Source organism: Pristis pectinata, chromosome 1, assembly GCF_009764475.1.
Source record: "Pristis pectinata isolate sPriPec2 chromosome 1, sPriPec2.1.pri, whole genome shotgun sequence".
In the NCBI taxonomy this organism is placed as follows: domain Eukaryota; kingdom Metazoa; phylum Chordata; class Chondrichthyes; order Rhinopristiformes; family Pristidae; genus Pristis; species Pristis pectinata.
Genome location: NC_067405.1, coordinates 25,547,951 through 25,563,395, shown reverse-complemented (window position 1 = coordinate 25,563,395; position 15,445 = coordinate 25,547,951). Strand labels below are relative to the sequence as shown.

The following is a 15,445-nucleotide window of genomic DNA, read 5'->3' as shown; positions in this document are numbered from 1 at the left end:
TTTTATTTCCTCCAGGATTTGTAAGGTTGTTATTTTTCTTTCTGATTTCACTTCTACATATTTATTTATTCTTTAGCATTCTGCTTTTTTTCTTAAGCTATGCATACGTCTAATATGTTCCAGGTTATGTGATGGTCTTGCTTCTTATTATTACTAGATCCTGGGTTTTAAAAAAAATATATTTGTTTACTCAATCCCAAGGGATCCAAATAATTTTCATTTGCTATGTATTATCTGGATTTGATAACCTGACCATATCAAGATCTGTATTGCATCTCTGGCTTTCTTGATGCTTTGGGTCAAAGAAAACGCTGTTATGTTTAATACAGATTCTGAAATATGTGGATTATTGAATTTTATATTTGGTTGATTGTGCTCTCAATGTTTTTAATGGTATTTTGAAAAGTACCTTGAAAAATACATCCTGGAAGACCATGTAGGTATTCATCTCTAATGTGATCTCAAAAAAATCAGTGTATGAATCAGATATGACCTATCCATAACAAATTTATGCTGACTCCCTTTGATCGATTTTTTTTAATGTTCTGAGGCAGTCTGTTCACTTATGATATATTCCATTAACTTGGTGACAGTTAATACCAGTCTAAAAGGCCTACAGTTATCTTCAGCAGCCAGACTAGGAATGGGAAAATAAATGTCAACCTCCTGTACTCCCAAAGGAAGAGCCAACAGCTCCATGTGACCTTGGCATGAGATTCCAACGGGCTCAATTATTTCTGTTGGTGGACAATTTACTTTTTTTGTTGCAGCAAAAGAAAAATCAACCCCCAAAAGAACCAGGCCAAGTAATTTTAATTCAGAATGATTTCTCCTGAAACTGAAGTACAGGGCTTTAGCTTTGTCTTGTTGAAGGTTTCAAGCCATCAACCAAAGATTGTGTTATATTAGTTGTTACACCATTACCTATAAATAATTTTTCATTATCTCCTTCCTCAAACAGACCACAATTGACCCCACCATCCCTGCAATGTACTACAGTATTTGCAGCTTCCCTTTCCTGTATCCTTGAACCTCCTAATTTCATGCTCACTTTTCACACATTTTCAGTGTTTGAACCCTTACATTTGGAATCCTGCCCTGACATGTCAATGAAATGCGACTTATCAGACCCTACAAAGAACATAGAACAGCACAGCACTGACGAGGTCCTTTGGCCTACAATGTTGAGCTGACATAGCTTATCCCTCCTACCTACAGAATGCCCATATCCTTCTATTTTCCTGTCATTAATGTGCCCATCTAAGCTCCTCTAAACTCATTGCTTAGAAATTAAAAATTAGGATTAGATTTTTTTAAATGAATAAATAGCAGATAAAGAAGCACTTTGTGTATTTTTTTGGGAAATTGGTCCAAGCATTTCCTGCAATGATCCATGCTAATGTTAATGCCATTTTCCCATTATATTTCGCACAGTGATGACCATTCAATGACTCACTAATTACTTAACAACGGAAACTGGATCAAAATGTCTCAGCTTATGACTTTCACTATTAACTAACAGTTCAGCAAAGATCATATCATGCTGAAAGTGGTGAACCTTGTGAGAATTCAAGGCACATTGTTATCATATGTTCTAAATTCTTCCCAGTAATTTTAAGTCTCATTGCCAGCAGCTCTGAGACTTTGTGCACTTCTCGCACCAATACCTTGGTCGATAGCCTCAGTGCTGCTTATGATGGCTTTGGGGAGGGGGGAAGGTTGATCAAGGCACTCCATGGAATAGGTTAGGAGCAACTTCCCCTGCACTGTTACTTTCCCTCATCTTCCGATATTTTTCCCACATTTACATACAGGCAGTACTACAACCCCACAATCATTAGTGAACAGCCCAATCAAGCCCGACGTTGTAATGGAGTTTGATCACAGCCAAAGGGCCAATCTTGCTGAGTGACAGCCGTGGAGAAATCCCTTTTAAAATGCTGACTGCTTTGCAACAGGCAAAGTGGAAATGAGATGATAGCTTAAAGGGAAGAAATCACAATAACAATGTATTAAACTGAGGATATCACAATTTCTCTTTTAGTGATCCCCACCACCCCCACTCCAACTCTGGCATAGAGTCATGCCCACCTAAGCTCGTCCCATCTGCCCGCCCTTGGCCCATAGCCCTCTAAACCTCTTCTATCCATGTACTTATCCAGATGGCCTTTAAATGTTGCCATAATCATTATTTCTTGCAGCTCATTCAAATATGCACCATCCTTTGCGTGAAGAAGCTGCCCCTGATGTCCCTTTTAAATCTCTCACCTCTGATCTTTAACCTATGCCCTTTTGTTTTTAGCACCCCCTCCCTGGGAAAAAACACTTTGTGCTTTCAGCCTGTCTATGCTCCTCATGATCTTATATACCTCTATCAGGTCGCCCCTCAATCTCCTACATTCCGGGGAATAAAGTCCCAGTCTACACAACCTCTCCTTGTAACTCAGGCCCCTGTCCAGACAATATTCTGGTAAATCTTTTCTGCACTCTTTCTTGTTTAATAACATTCTTCCTATAACAGGGTGACCAAAACTGTACACAATACTCCAAGTTTGGGAAATACTCCAAGTATGGCATTTGGGAAAAACATCTAATGTATTAAAATTTGGTAAAATCCAGTTTCTAAGTTTATGTGATTGTGATGTAGCAAACTAATCCACTTGTTTGTTATGATTTGAGCAACAACTGCATGACGAACCTCCCACTGTAGCTATAAGGTCTTGGAACAGGATCAGGACTTTAAAGAAATAATTAATTGCAGAGTTGTGGGGAAAGACTATTAGAATGGATTAAGGTGCATTAGTCTTACATAGGTGCTCAAATGACCTCTTTGTGTACATGTTACCATGCCATGATGTTGAAATATATAAATAAGTGAAAGTTGGAACATCCATGTGGAGGTTGTTGGAGAAATACAGAAGGGAGATAAGCAAATTACTAAACAGAAATTGTCATACAAATTAAAGTAGCAACCTAAGTGATGGATGTAGTATCAAGTATGAAAGTCCATTTAGTGTCGGTTTTGACATCTTTTTTGTTTATCAACTGCTACAAATTCAGTGCCTTTTTCTATCTGCTCAATCTTTTCCTTCAAGTTGCAGAAAAAAGCCTAACACATTGAAATTCATCATTGTTATTACTTTCACAGTTAAGAGTAATACTCTGCAATTAAACAGGTTGATTACAGATTGGCATGCAACATAATGCAGGCAATTTGTTCTTAGTCTATGACTTCAAGAAGCCACCTTCTGTTCACTGTCTAGAATATTTGAGGTTTGCTTTGTTCAGCTAAATCTGTTCCCATGTAAATTGATTTAATTAGCATTAAAGTCATTGTGCATCCATGTAGGTATAAATTAAATTGGAAAATATAATTTATGGTCAACGTACCCAAATTAGCATTGCCAGCAAAATAACCACAGCACCAACATTTAATTGAATCACTTCATCACTTTAAATTTGATAATCTGAGACTTCGATATTAACAAATGCGTCATTGACTCTGGCCTTCTGATTTGTTGTCATGTTTCTCCCTCTATTTTAAAGTTTATATGAAGAGGGCAATGGCTATCTTGTTTATCTCATTCCTTCTAAAGTTCCGACTTCCTCCCACCGCACAATACTTTTGTGTTTTTTTTAAGAGATTGTGCCTTAAAGGAATATTTCACTTCTATTGGATATATGTTCTTTCCCATTTGTTGTGTCTGCGTTTTTTGAAGCAGACGTTTGGTGGCACAGTTGTCATGATGTCATGGGAACTGTGACCTTAATTGTAACATCAGGCTAAACCCTTGGTGACAGCTGTTAAATTTAAAATAACCACAGAGGCTTATGCTTCACTGCAATCTACAAAGTTTAAGTAAGCTACCCCCTTCAAAGTGACAAGTACAAGAACCATACACTAACCTATTTTACAGGAAGGTACGAATCATTTGCCGGATAATACACGCTGTAAAAGATAGATTAGGACTATTGGAAACCCTGAAAAACTTCTGCTCTCACAATGGAGACTGATGTCTGTTTTCAACACTGCTAGTGTGAATAATGAAGAATTTGTTCAAATTAAGTTAAACTTTCTACTGAGAAGCAGTTGATGAGATGCAATCAACATCTCACTGGTGGGTATAATCCTTTTCTTCTTGACTCTTAGAATTCCAAATGAGACTTACCAAGGATTATTTTACGTTGTCCTAAACTGCTCGACAGGTGGAATTCTAACCCTAGACAAAAGGATACAGATATAATTGTATAATAGGGCTCCTCACTGTCATAAAAAAGCCTAAAAGTTTGCAAATATTTCTGGAATTTAAAAATTCACAGTGCTTTATTTTCACCAACAATTGATAGATAACTGGAAAAAAGAACTTCTTTGACTCCTTAATTAGGGTTTTACAATGCCAATGAGCTGTATGATTTAACATCCAACTACATCCACTTCATGGTACTGCCATGCTTCCTTATTCTTTCAAAATTAAGAAGTTCCTGCATTGAATTAGAGTACACAGAAATTGATGTGTAAAAGTTTAGGAAGAGCTTTACGAGCTTACTCAAGGGCCCTTAACATTACCCTGCCACTGAAATATATTGCTTTGGTCGTTACATCAAAATTTTCCCTTATAAACTCCAGTAATCCCTCTAAAGGATGCTTATTTGACCTCCTTATTTACTGGTACCAGTAGGTCAGATCTAAACTTCAAATGAATCGTGTATTGAGGACCAGGGCACCGTCAGGATTTTGTCCACATTTCAGCATTCTGATTATTATGTTTCAGTGAAATTTCTGTATTGGCAGGAGTACTGTCTGCTTATTGTGAATCCTACTCAAAAAGGAGTTACAAGTGGAAAAATAGCAGTTCATGCTTTATTCTGATTTTGTTTCTTTTTATCAACCTGTCTGCAGTTAGAAAGCAGGGCAGCAGAGAAAGTAAAACTCCCGTAACCTTTTCTTTCGAGCATTTAACATCCTTATTACCGTCTGCAGTGTACATTCATAATAATGCCAATACTAAAATACCCTGCACCTGCCTCTTACTATCTCTTACCTGCATCTACCTATCACCACCTTATGCCCACCCCGCCTCCCCTCTTTTGTCCACCTATCACTGCTCTGTTTTTCCCCCTGATATATTGGGCTTCCCCTTTTCCTAGCTTCAGTCCTGAAGAAGTGTCCTGACCCGAAATATTGACCGTCTGTTTTTCTTCATGGATGCAGCCTGGTCTGCTGAATTCCTCCAGCATCTTGTTGTTTTTTGATCCAGATTCCAAAATCTACAGTCCTTTGCTTCTCTACTAAAATACCTACACAGATATATACTGGGTTGGTCTTTGTCCATTATCAATCACATTCCTTATATTTCACTGATCTATCTCAATTCACTCCCTTCCATCAACAATTCCTCAACTGGTCATCCTTATCTTCATTCACCAAAATGAATGGTCAGAGGTGAATTTTCAGTCATGTGTTTTAGTCCCTAGCAGAATTCGGGTGAATTGAAATTGAGAAGCTGTGCAATCAGTGGACTCTGCTAAAAATTGATTGTAACTGGATTTGCATTGTGCTTGCACAACTTATCAATTACTTTGCATCTTTATGTTACAATCTCATTCAACACAAAATTGAAGAATTGGGCAGCACAGATGTGCAGTTAATGGAACCACTGACTTGAGGCGCCAAAGACCTGTCCTCGGGTGCTGTTTGCGTGGAGTCTGCATGTTCTCCCTTTGACTGCATAGTTCTACTCCAGATGCTCCAGTTTCCTCCCACATCCCAAAGATATGTTCATTGGTAGGTGACTTGGCCATTGTAAATTGTCCTTATTGTGTAGGTGAGTGGTAGAATCTGGGGTGAGTTGATGAGAATGTGGGGAGAAGGAAAAGTACAATTAATATCGGATTAATGTAAATAGGTCCTTAATGGTAGGCATGGACTTGGTGGGCTAAAGGGCCTGCTTCTGTACTGTATCCCTCTCTCTGTTATTTTTTTCCAGGAATACACTGGTGTCATGATCAAGCCATTTGCAAAGTGAGTTTTGAAGTCTTGGCCAATAAAAAACACTATTGACATAATGTACAATTTCCTATTTTGCTGGTTTTGGATTTGTAAATCCATTGTTGTTTATTGGGGGAGGAGGAGTACAGTCATGCAGTGAAAAAAAGTTATTCCACTGGAACAGAAAAAAATAAAAGATTGAATGAAGCACTGGTACCAATATGGCTGAAGGAAGAATATTTACTACCCTCAGGGAGCCAGTGATGTGGGAGTTATCAAGTTAAAAGCATCACTGAGAAAATAAGTAGCAAGGTAAAAAGCAAGTTTTTTATGCTGGGTTATTGTAACACTAAGTAGTTTGCTATAACACAAGGTGAAGCAGAGACCATTCCATCATCAGCAGAAAATGCACAAAATATTTCAAAGGCTGGAAAAGACTCTCAGCAGAAAGTTGGGCAATGGAATAGGTTTGCCTCGATCATGCAAAACACCAACAATAAGCATGATAAGGTCTTCCTTCTGTGCTTAAAAAAATCTTTAAATAATTGCTTGAAAATATTTATCGCTCTTTTGAAAGCAAAAACAATTTTGTTCCTCTGTTATCGCCACCTATCTTTAAGTGGCTGCACTTTTCTAAATGTCCCCATCATCTTTTCTCAACATTCTTTAAGTGCTGTTGATGTGCAATTTCCTGCTGCCCCTGTGGCAGGCTCCAAGTGTCAAGGCCAATATAAGCTTGTACTATTGAAACTGGGCAGGCACAAATAATACCTCATGTTGAGTTAATGCTTCTGTCTTCTCTTTAAAATCACACTCGTCTTCCCCACAATACCAAGTAAGGCACGTGTTAATCTGCTGTCTAAATTCAAGCAGTTTTAAATTATATTGCACCATATGCAGAAAAGAGAGAGAGAGGGGGAGAGGGAGAGAGAGGGAGAATGGCTACAAAATATGCCCTAGCAACAACAATTATTGCATATGAAAATAATTAACAGGTATGAATGAGTTTGAAATACTTTAGACAGACCTTAATAAAGTGTTGTATGAACCATTAAAATGTGCTGTTTAAAAGCCTCTGAATTCACACTATATTGTTTACTGCTACATTCACCAACATAATGCTAATCTCATTACTCTGCACTCTGGATTAAATATTTTGTTTTATGCTTTAAAATTAATTTCAAATTTGTGTTTACATATATGTCCAATTTTCCCATAAGGTAGAAGTAATATTGTCAGTCTTGAACATTTCCCTTGTAAAAATTCTTTCTCAAGACATGAACACTGCTGGTAAGGACTATATTAATACCCACCATGAATGGCCCTTTAGAAAGTAGCAGTGAGTCACCCTGTGAAGGTACTCCAACAGCGGCATGAGGTTAGGGGTTCTAGAATTTTGTCCCAGTGATGATGAAGAAGTAATAATGCATTTCTAAGTCCAGATGGTACGTGATATGAAAGGGCATCTACAGATGGTTGTAATTCCCAAAGGATTAACTGTTCTTGTTCTTCTAAGTGGTAGAAATTCTTGATTTAACAGGGAAGTCTTAATGGACTGAAGGAGTGCTTTCTAACATGGAAAACACTACATCCACAACACACCACTATTGACAGAAGTAGGGCAGAAGAGGGCTACTGAGTGCTCAAAGCAACGTACACCATGCTTTAACAATTCTTTAAGTAAAGAAATTTCTGCCAATGTCCCATGCTTGCAAATACATGTGCTTGTTCTTTTCAATTTACACTTCAAGTAATTGTACATTTTCTTCCCAATTCTTTTTCTTTCAATTAAATATCATTCTTTCCTTTCTTGTCTTCTCTGCCTACTGTACATTTCTTTCTTCAAATTATAATTCTTCTGGCTGTCACCAAATTCATAACTAGGCCTTGAACTAAATATTAAAAAGGTTAATAGTCCAGTCTCACTGGCAGACATTCATCCACCAATTAATGATATGCAAAGAAAATTCCATGACACATACTTTCAAGGGCTTAAAAAGTCTAAATCATTTTAAGTACTAATTTAGATAGTATCTAGCACAATAATTGTAACAGATTGTGGGTGAAAATGTGCTTAAACGTACCTCTCTATATTAAATTAGTGAATGGTAAAATGATTGATTTTAATCATTCACAATTGTCTCCTTTTCTTTCTGGTTTGTGTCCTAATATAGCCAAGATATCATTTGATATGTTTAATAATTTATTGTATATATAAAGTCATTCTAGAGATTGACTGGTCTCATCTATGATCTAATTATGCCCATCATTGCTCTCTCATCTTCTGGTTGGCTGGAAGGCTACAATTGGAGCTTCTTACAACATGATTTCATTGCTTCATCAATAAAATAGGTTCTAGGAGATTGGAGGAAAGAGGTTAACATGATGTTTCTACAAAATATGAATAGAAAAGATAAGAAATAATAAAGGAATGGAAAGTGAAACAGAAAATAAAAAGGGGAAAGAAAATGGTGAATTGACCAGATCTCAGACCTTTCTTGATTATTCTTCATTTTTGTTCTGAAAATGCTGCTTTTTAAAAGAAAATAGAGAAAGTGAAGCTTGTTTTTTTTTGGACTGGAGGGAAGTGTTTAGTGAGGTACAGTATACAGTGCAAGAGCAAGGGTATCATGATGTATTAAAACATCGGTTTGTCCACCACCGGAGTATTCATAGAATCATAGAAGTACATCATAGAAACAGCTTGCCGACTATGATGCCTATCTATGCTAATCCCATTTGCATGCATAAAGTCACATCTCTCCATGTCTTTCCCCTCCAAAGATCTGTCCGAACACCTTTTAATCATTGTAATTATATGGGTCTCCACGACCTCTGGTAGCTTATTCCAGTTATTCATTACCTTCTGTGTGAAAATTCACTCCTAAAATCTCAGATTGTGTCCAGTTCTGGGGCCTCTCTTTAGGAAGGATACAAAGGCCTTGGAGAGGGGACAGAAGAGATTTATCAGAATGATTCCAGGAATGAGGAATTTTAGTTACGCGGTAGACTGGAGAACTTTGGGGGAGTTCTTCCTGGAATAGAAGGAGAGCTATCTAAAACCGTGAAGGATAGAGACAGGGTAAAAAGAGACAAACTATTCCCATTGGCAGAGAGGTCAAGAACCAGGGACAGAGAATGAGGATACTTACACAACAAATGACTGAGTCTGGAATGCATTCCCAGGGCAAGTAATAGAGACAGAACTTAAACGTAGAATTTGTAAGGAAAGAATTTTCAGGTCCATGGGGAGAGGACAGGGAGTGGGATAAACTGGACTGTTCTTGCATTGAGCTACTAAGAACTCAATAGTTCAAATAACCTCTTTCCATGTTGTAGTCATTCTGTGATGTTTTCATTTGTACCTATTCTGTGCTATGCAGATCCAGATTGCTTTTGAAGTGTAGTTACTAGTGGGATCTGGGCACCATTCCTGCAAAGGAGTAATATGAAGCATTTTGGAAAATGCAACTACTAATTAATCCACAACAAGGTTCCACAAGCAGCAATAAAACAAATGTCAGCTATTATGATGGTTAATGGATAAATACTGCATAGAACATGAAGAAAATCCTCCTACATATTTTGAAATAATACATTGCAAATTTATCTGCTTATTTGAGGGGGCAGATGGGCCATTGGTTTTGCACTGCAACTGAATGATGTCACTCAAGCAGTCCAGTATTCCCCAAGTATTGTAATGAGATTTCACTCGAAACTGCAGAGTTGATAATTCTGTTCCACCCGTGGCCAGATCTGACTATAATTGCCAGTGTAACTGCACAACTGCAGGGAGTTAGTTTCTGCCTGGTGAACACATTGTCCAAAATCAGTAACGTTGCAGCACTGCGTAGAAGTACCGCAACAAAAGCTGCCCTTGTGGACTACTGCAGTGTGTCATCTTTCCTCTTCTTGTCTGTGAGCCTTTCATTCTGTGGCACAGAAAAGGTGTGGATCACGGGTTAAGATATAGATTATATAAACAGAAACTGACAGAGAAAAAAACCCTCCACAGGTCAGACAGCATCCGTGGAAAGGGAAGATGATCTGATGTGATACTGATTGCAAGTGTCTTGGTGCTTCTAAGTTCTGGATAGATCAGTTTCAGGAAGGAGCTTTCAAATGACAGATTAGCACCCCTACACGAAGATTTTAAATGCAGTGACTGGAGACAAATACCAATATGAAAGACCATGCATACCTGACACGATGTTTACTCCAATGTTGGACAATTAGGTGTTTATTTTATACATGCATGACAGGCATGTTATTCAAAGGATTACTCAACCACTATTACTATTGGAGAGAAAGATTCACTACCTTTGATGAGCCCTGCAGAGGATCACTGAACTTACTGAAGTCATCATTATTGTGAATTGAGGTACTTAACTCTTATGCCTTACTGTTTTGTTGTTAAGGGAGTCACATTAAATCAACCTGCCATTGTTAACATATGATCACTCAAGCCTGAAATAGCAGTTTTAAACCTTTGTGGATTTATTAAATAATTAAGTCCTGGCGTTCCTCTGTATTTCTTTATTTAGTATCTCTTGCTCTTTTTGAAGTTGGTTAGATTATAAGACCTATTGATGGGCTAAAATTATTGTGTTTTTTCAGAGACTAATTAGAATTCTATTGCTGAAAAAGAGTTCCCATCATACCAGCAGTACATAGCTTAGTTGCTTCTAAGTCTCCTATATCAGTTATTTGTCCCAAAAGTATAATTAAAATGTACTTTATTTCTTTGGTAATGTGGAAAGGAGCATGCACAAATTATAGGAAGATTGACATGTATTGCCAACCAGTCATGATTATAAAGTTCTCAGAATCATTATGGACAAGTGTTGTGAAGATTCCAATTTACTTACCATCTTTTAGGATTGTCTCTCGACCTGTGCCATCGATTTTCTGTCGTCCAATTAAGAAACTGGTTGTGTCAGCAAAGTAGATGTAATTTGTTTCTGCATGAAAGTCAAGAGCTCGTGGATTGACAAGGTTTTCTACTTGTATCATATATTCATCAGCTGTTTTGGTGTTCAGGTCCATTGCACGAATGATTCCTGGCCGGCCTTTTCCATAAAACAGGAACAGTTCATTTTTTGGCTCTGCAATGAAAAAATTAGGAAATGATAATCTATTATTTTGTTTTGATTCCCCATTTGGTTGTTCTCCACAACAGGATTTAATGATAATTATCAACATGTTCCTTTTATACAATAGTGTAAATAACCATAATAATTATAAGCAATTAAAAATAGGGTTCCATAGAGTCGTATTGCAATTAACACATCAAGAAATTAATTCCTCCTTGAAAACATTTTAGGCTTGTTTATATTATTGTATTCTTTTCATGTCTTCAGTCAGTTTCTCTATTCAGGTTTATATAATGAATAATGTCATTTCATAAATGCTTCATTAATTCACTTCATTGACCTAAAACATTAACTCTGTTTCTCTCTCCATAGATGCTGCCTGATCAGGTGAGTATCTCCAAAATTTTCTGGTTTCATTTCAGATTTTCATCATCCGGATTATTTTCGCTTGTTGCACTGAAGCATATTTTCTAGTCTCAAAATTGCTGTGACAACAGTTAAACCATTGGGTCAGTTCGTTATTGATGGCTAGCCAATGGATCTGTAGTAAGCTGCCAGCTATCTGAAAAGTGTGACAGTGTCTTCTATACTTCCACACTGTTCTTCAACATGGTTGGGGAATTGCAGTTGCATGTAGAGTTGACTTCTCATTCTATTCCTGGACTCATCATCAAGTGCAGGGACATTCAGTAAGGTGCTGAACAAAGGATTAGAGACAATTTGTATCTAAGCCCTCAAGTGTACACTCATTATGCCTCGTGTGTTAGCATTTCCCCATTCATTTGAATGGTGTCACTAACTTTCATTCAAAAGGTAAGGGTGAGTAGTTTATTTCTTGTTTATTTTTCTTTATTTCAATGTACATTTGTCTTTGGTTAAAAGGAGCAGCTTCATGCATTTTCATGTAGATATCATAATTTATCTTTAGATAATTTCCCTAACTTTTTTCCAAATTAACCATCATTCAAGACATTTGGGAACGATGAAGAGGCCAGACAGCATGAACTGTTAAAAGGCCATCAGGGCAGTCTATGGGCAAGATCTTAATTCCTTCCATCTGTAGCATTGATGCCACTCAAGGTCCCCCGTGTCTCACAATAATATGTTGCAGTCTACTTGAGCAGCGCAGTGATGCAGCTAGTAGAGCCACTGCTTCACAGTGCCAGAAACCAGGGCTCAATCCTGACCTCAGGCACTATCTGTGTAGAATTTGCACATTCTCCCTGCGATTGCGTGGTTTTCTTCTGGATGCTTCAGTTTCCTTCAACATCCTAAAGACATCCCAAATCCCTGCCAAGCGGGCTGGTAGGTTAATTCGCCACTGTAAATTGTCCCAAAGTAATCTAAGGTATTAAAGGGTCTGGGACAAATTTAGACAATGGAGTTAGCTCACAGATTAGCCACAATCTCCATGAATGGCAGAAAAAGTTATGCTCCTTTAGTTTCTTTGTGTACCCATGTGGGAGTAAATAAACTATTTCCTCAATAAATGAATAAAAAATGAATGTCAGGATGCTGAATTGAATTTTGAAATGTACGTATAGCATTTGTCAATCCCAGGGGAATGAGTTTCTAAGTCATGCTAACTGCCAAGAAATATGACACTATCCTAGCAATATATTATTTCCCTATTGGCAAGTTTAAACAGTGAGATTAACTGTGGGGGTCAACAACATGAAGAATAATGCTGTCAACAGACATTAGGGTCTTGTGAGCAGAAATCTTGCTCCAAGAGAAAAATAGGAAATGTCTGACATTCTTTTTAAATCACAACCTGCAAATGATATCACAGTCATCTGTGAGTTTGAACTATACAATCCGAAAATATGGTTCATTTAGAGGATCATTTATGATTAAAAAGGTGGCATCATTCTTTTTTTAATCAAAAAGAGAAGATTGGAGGCTTCCGTGCCAGCATTATTCCAACATAACATTTCCTTCCTAACGTAGGATTCAATTGCACTGTTCTTTCACGATTTCTTGGAGACAGGATGAATAGGGACCAGATTTCTTGTCTGTTTTAGTGTCAAACCAAATAGTTGGAGTCATATTATTTTTGAACAATGTTTTAAAATTGTCAAATGAATTAACTGTCCATTCTAGATCGTCTGATTTTACCTTTCACTGATGACCGGCAATTTCAATAGGAGAGGATAAAACAAATGTAGGGGGAAATGGGACATTAATTTGATAGCACTGATTGTAAATCATCAACCACATTTTGAATTACCGACTACTTTACTTTTCTATTAAGCCAGTTAGAGGAACCCCCGCTGCTGATTTGGACATTTAACAAAACAAATCCTTTTTAATGCTGAAAATTTGGCAAGAGCAGGGACAAGATGTTATTCAGTGCAAAAATTTAGTTTAAGGAACAAGCTGCAATCAATTGTACACTGAAGTTAAACCACCAATTCACTTGTCCTGAAAGAAAAACGTTATCCTTATATTTAAGGAATGCTGGGCCTGACTGGTAAGGAAATTAAGGGACACAGAAAGCTTTGGAAAAACACTGAGTTTAAGTTTGGTTTGCTTTAACAAAGATCAATGGGATGAATATTGTGTGACACAAGCTATTTCTTGATATAACATTGATCTACATCTTTCAAAGTCAATTTGCTGAGTTCTGTATCCAAGACATCTTCAAATTGTGCAACAAATGTTAGATCCAGGGTCTGATCTATTTTACTGCAGTTGATAATCACGTATTAAATTCAGTGCTTTAGAACCTACAAAAATAGTTGGTAACAACCAAAAGTCTTCAGGACGTAATCCAATAATTTCCATTCATTGGAGCCCACCAGAGTTTACAGTTTGTAAAAGAACATATCATTTTGTAAGGGCAGGGAGAGAAAGTGCCTTATTACCATCACCATTCAAAGAATAAAAAAAAATACAGGCACTAAAAGAGGCACTTGTGAAGTGGCACTGAGAATATCAAAGAAATCTGAGTGGAAAGCAGAGCAACATCAGTGAAATGTAACTTCATGCTGCAGGCGATGGAACAGAAAACTTGGTGAAATAAGAAAGATACATCCACAGTCACCAGTTGGAAAAAGGAAGACACGTGCACGTTTACCAGCTGGGATGAGAAAAGCATATGTTCAAATACTAATTGATGTAAGGAAAACACATGCTTTGCTAAAAGCTGAAATAAGACACATGCATAATCACTAGTTGGCATCAGGAAGATACATATGCAAACGAATATTTAGATTTCCCTGTTTTAAAAAAATATGTATATTATGGCATTTAAACAAAATCTACTATTACACAGCAGGTATTGAACAAAGCTATCTTATTGTTTAATTTGATTCTATACAAAAAACATAAACAAGGGCAAAAATAAGGGATTTTTCACCCTTTCCTAGAAGTACACTTGATACCACATTGATTTAGTCATTCAATTACCATCCTACACAGCACATGAAACAAATACAGGTATTATCCTTCATTCATGCACTTCTTATGAAACTGCTGTCATGCACACCAGAAAGTCATTCCCTAAACCTGTCCAGTGAATCTTGATGAAAGAGACCTGTAAGCAGCTTTTACTACTGAACTTTAAAGGAGGTTTTATTTCTAACAACTGTATGGTTACATGTCTCCACTTCCAGACAGTTTTGGTGCCAACATTTTGCTGTATTGACGAGGGATTGGTTAATACTTCTCCAATGTGACTTGTGGAAGGTAGGAACTGCTTCACAGTATTTTCTTGTTTAATATAAATGAACTATTATTTTTACTCATATTTATTCACCATATAGTTTTTTATATATGCAAACCACATGACGGTAGGATCCTGATACTAGCTTTGGAACTGGGGAATAATTGTCAGAGGTTGATTCACAACTGATTAAAAATAGCTTCACAGGATTTTTTTGTTGTGAATATGTTCACTTTGCCTTGGATTCAGTAGTGAGTTCAGTGGCAGAACAGGAGATGAGCCACGGCAGTATGTGATTGCTAGCTTGTCTTCAAATTCCTCATTTCTATGCACAGGCATGGAAGTTGGAGATGATCTGAATAAGGAGCCGCAGATAGATGGTGGAGGTTGTCCGTCGAACTACTAAGGTAAATATAATCCACCCAATATCTTCAGAGAGGAATTAAAGGAATTATCCCAGACAATAACCCTCCCTGTCCCACCCAACATACTGAAACCTGCAAACGGGCTCACAAAAGATGCTGCATTCACACAGCATGAAAAATAATAATGCACATATCTATACATTCTCGTGCACCCAAAGAGTTAGGTTAGAACAACACTGCAACAAGGCACTAACAACAGTCTTGGTATGGGCTCCCAGATGCAGGTTTTAGTCACATTTTTTTTGCAACAAAAGTGTGTCCATGAAGATTG

General features: G+C 37.3%; 1 protein-coding gene across 1 annotated transcript in view; it reads right to left on the bottom strand.

Annotated features, from left to right (window-relative positions):
- LOC127583300 (low-density lipoprotein receptor-related protein 1-like) overlaps positions 1-15,445 on the bottom strand; it is a 1,307,163-nt gene that overhangs the window by 606,802 nt on the left and 684,916 nt on the right. The window contains exon 11 of the mRNA XM_052039177.1: positions 10,858-11,094. Coding sequence (XP_051895137.1) covers positions 10,858-11,094 — 237 coding nt within the window. The remainder of the gene's footprint in view (positions 1-10,857; positions 11,095-15,445) is intronic.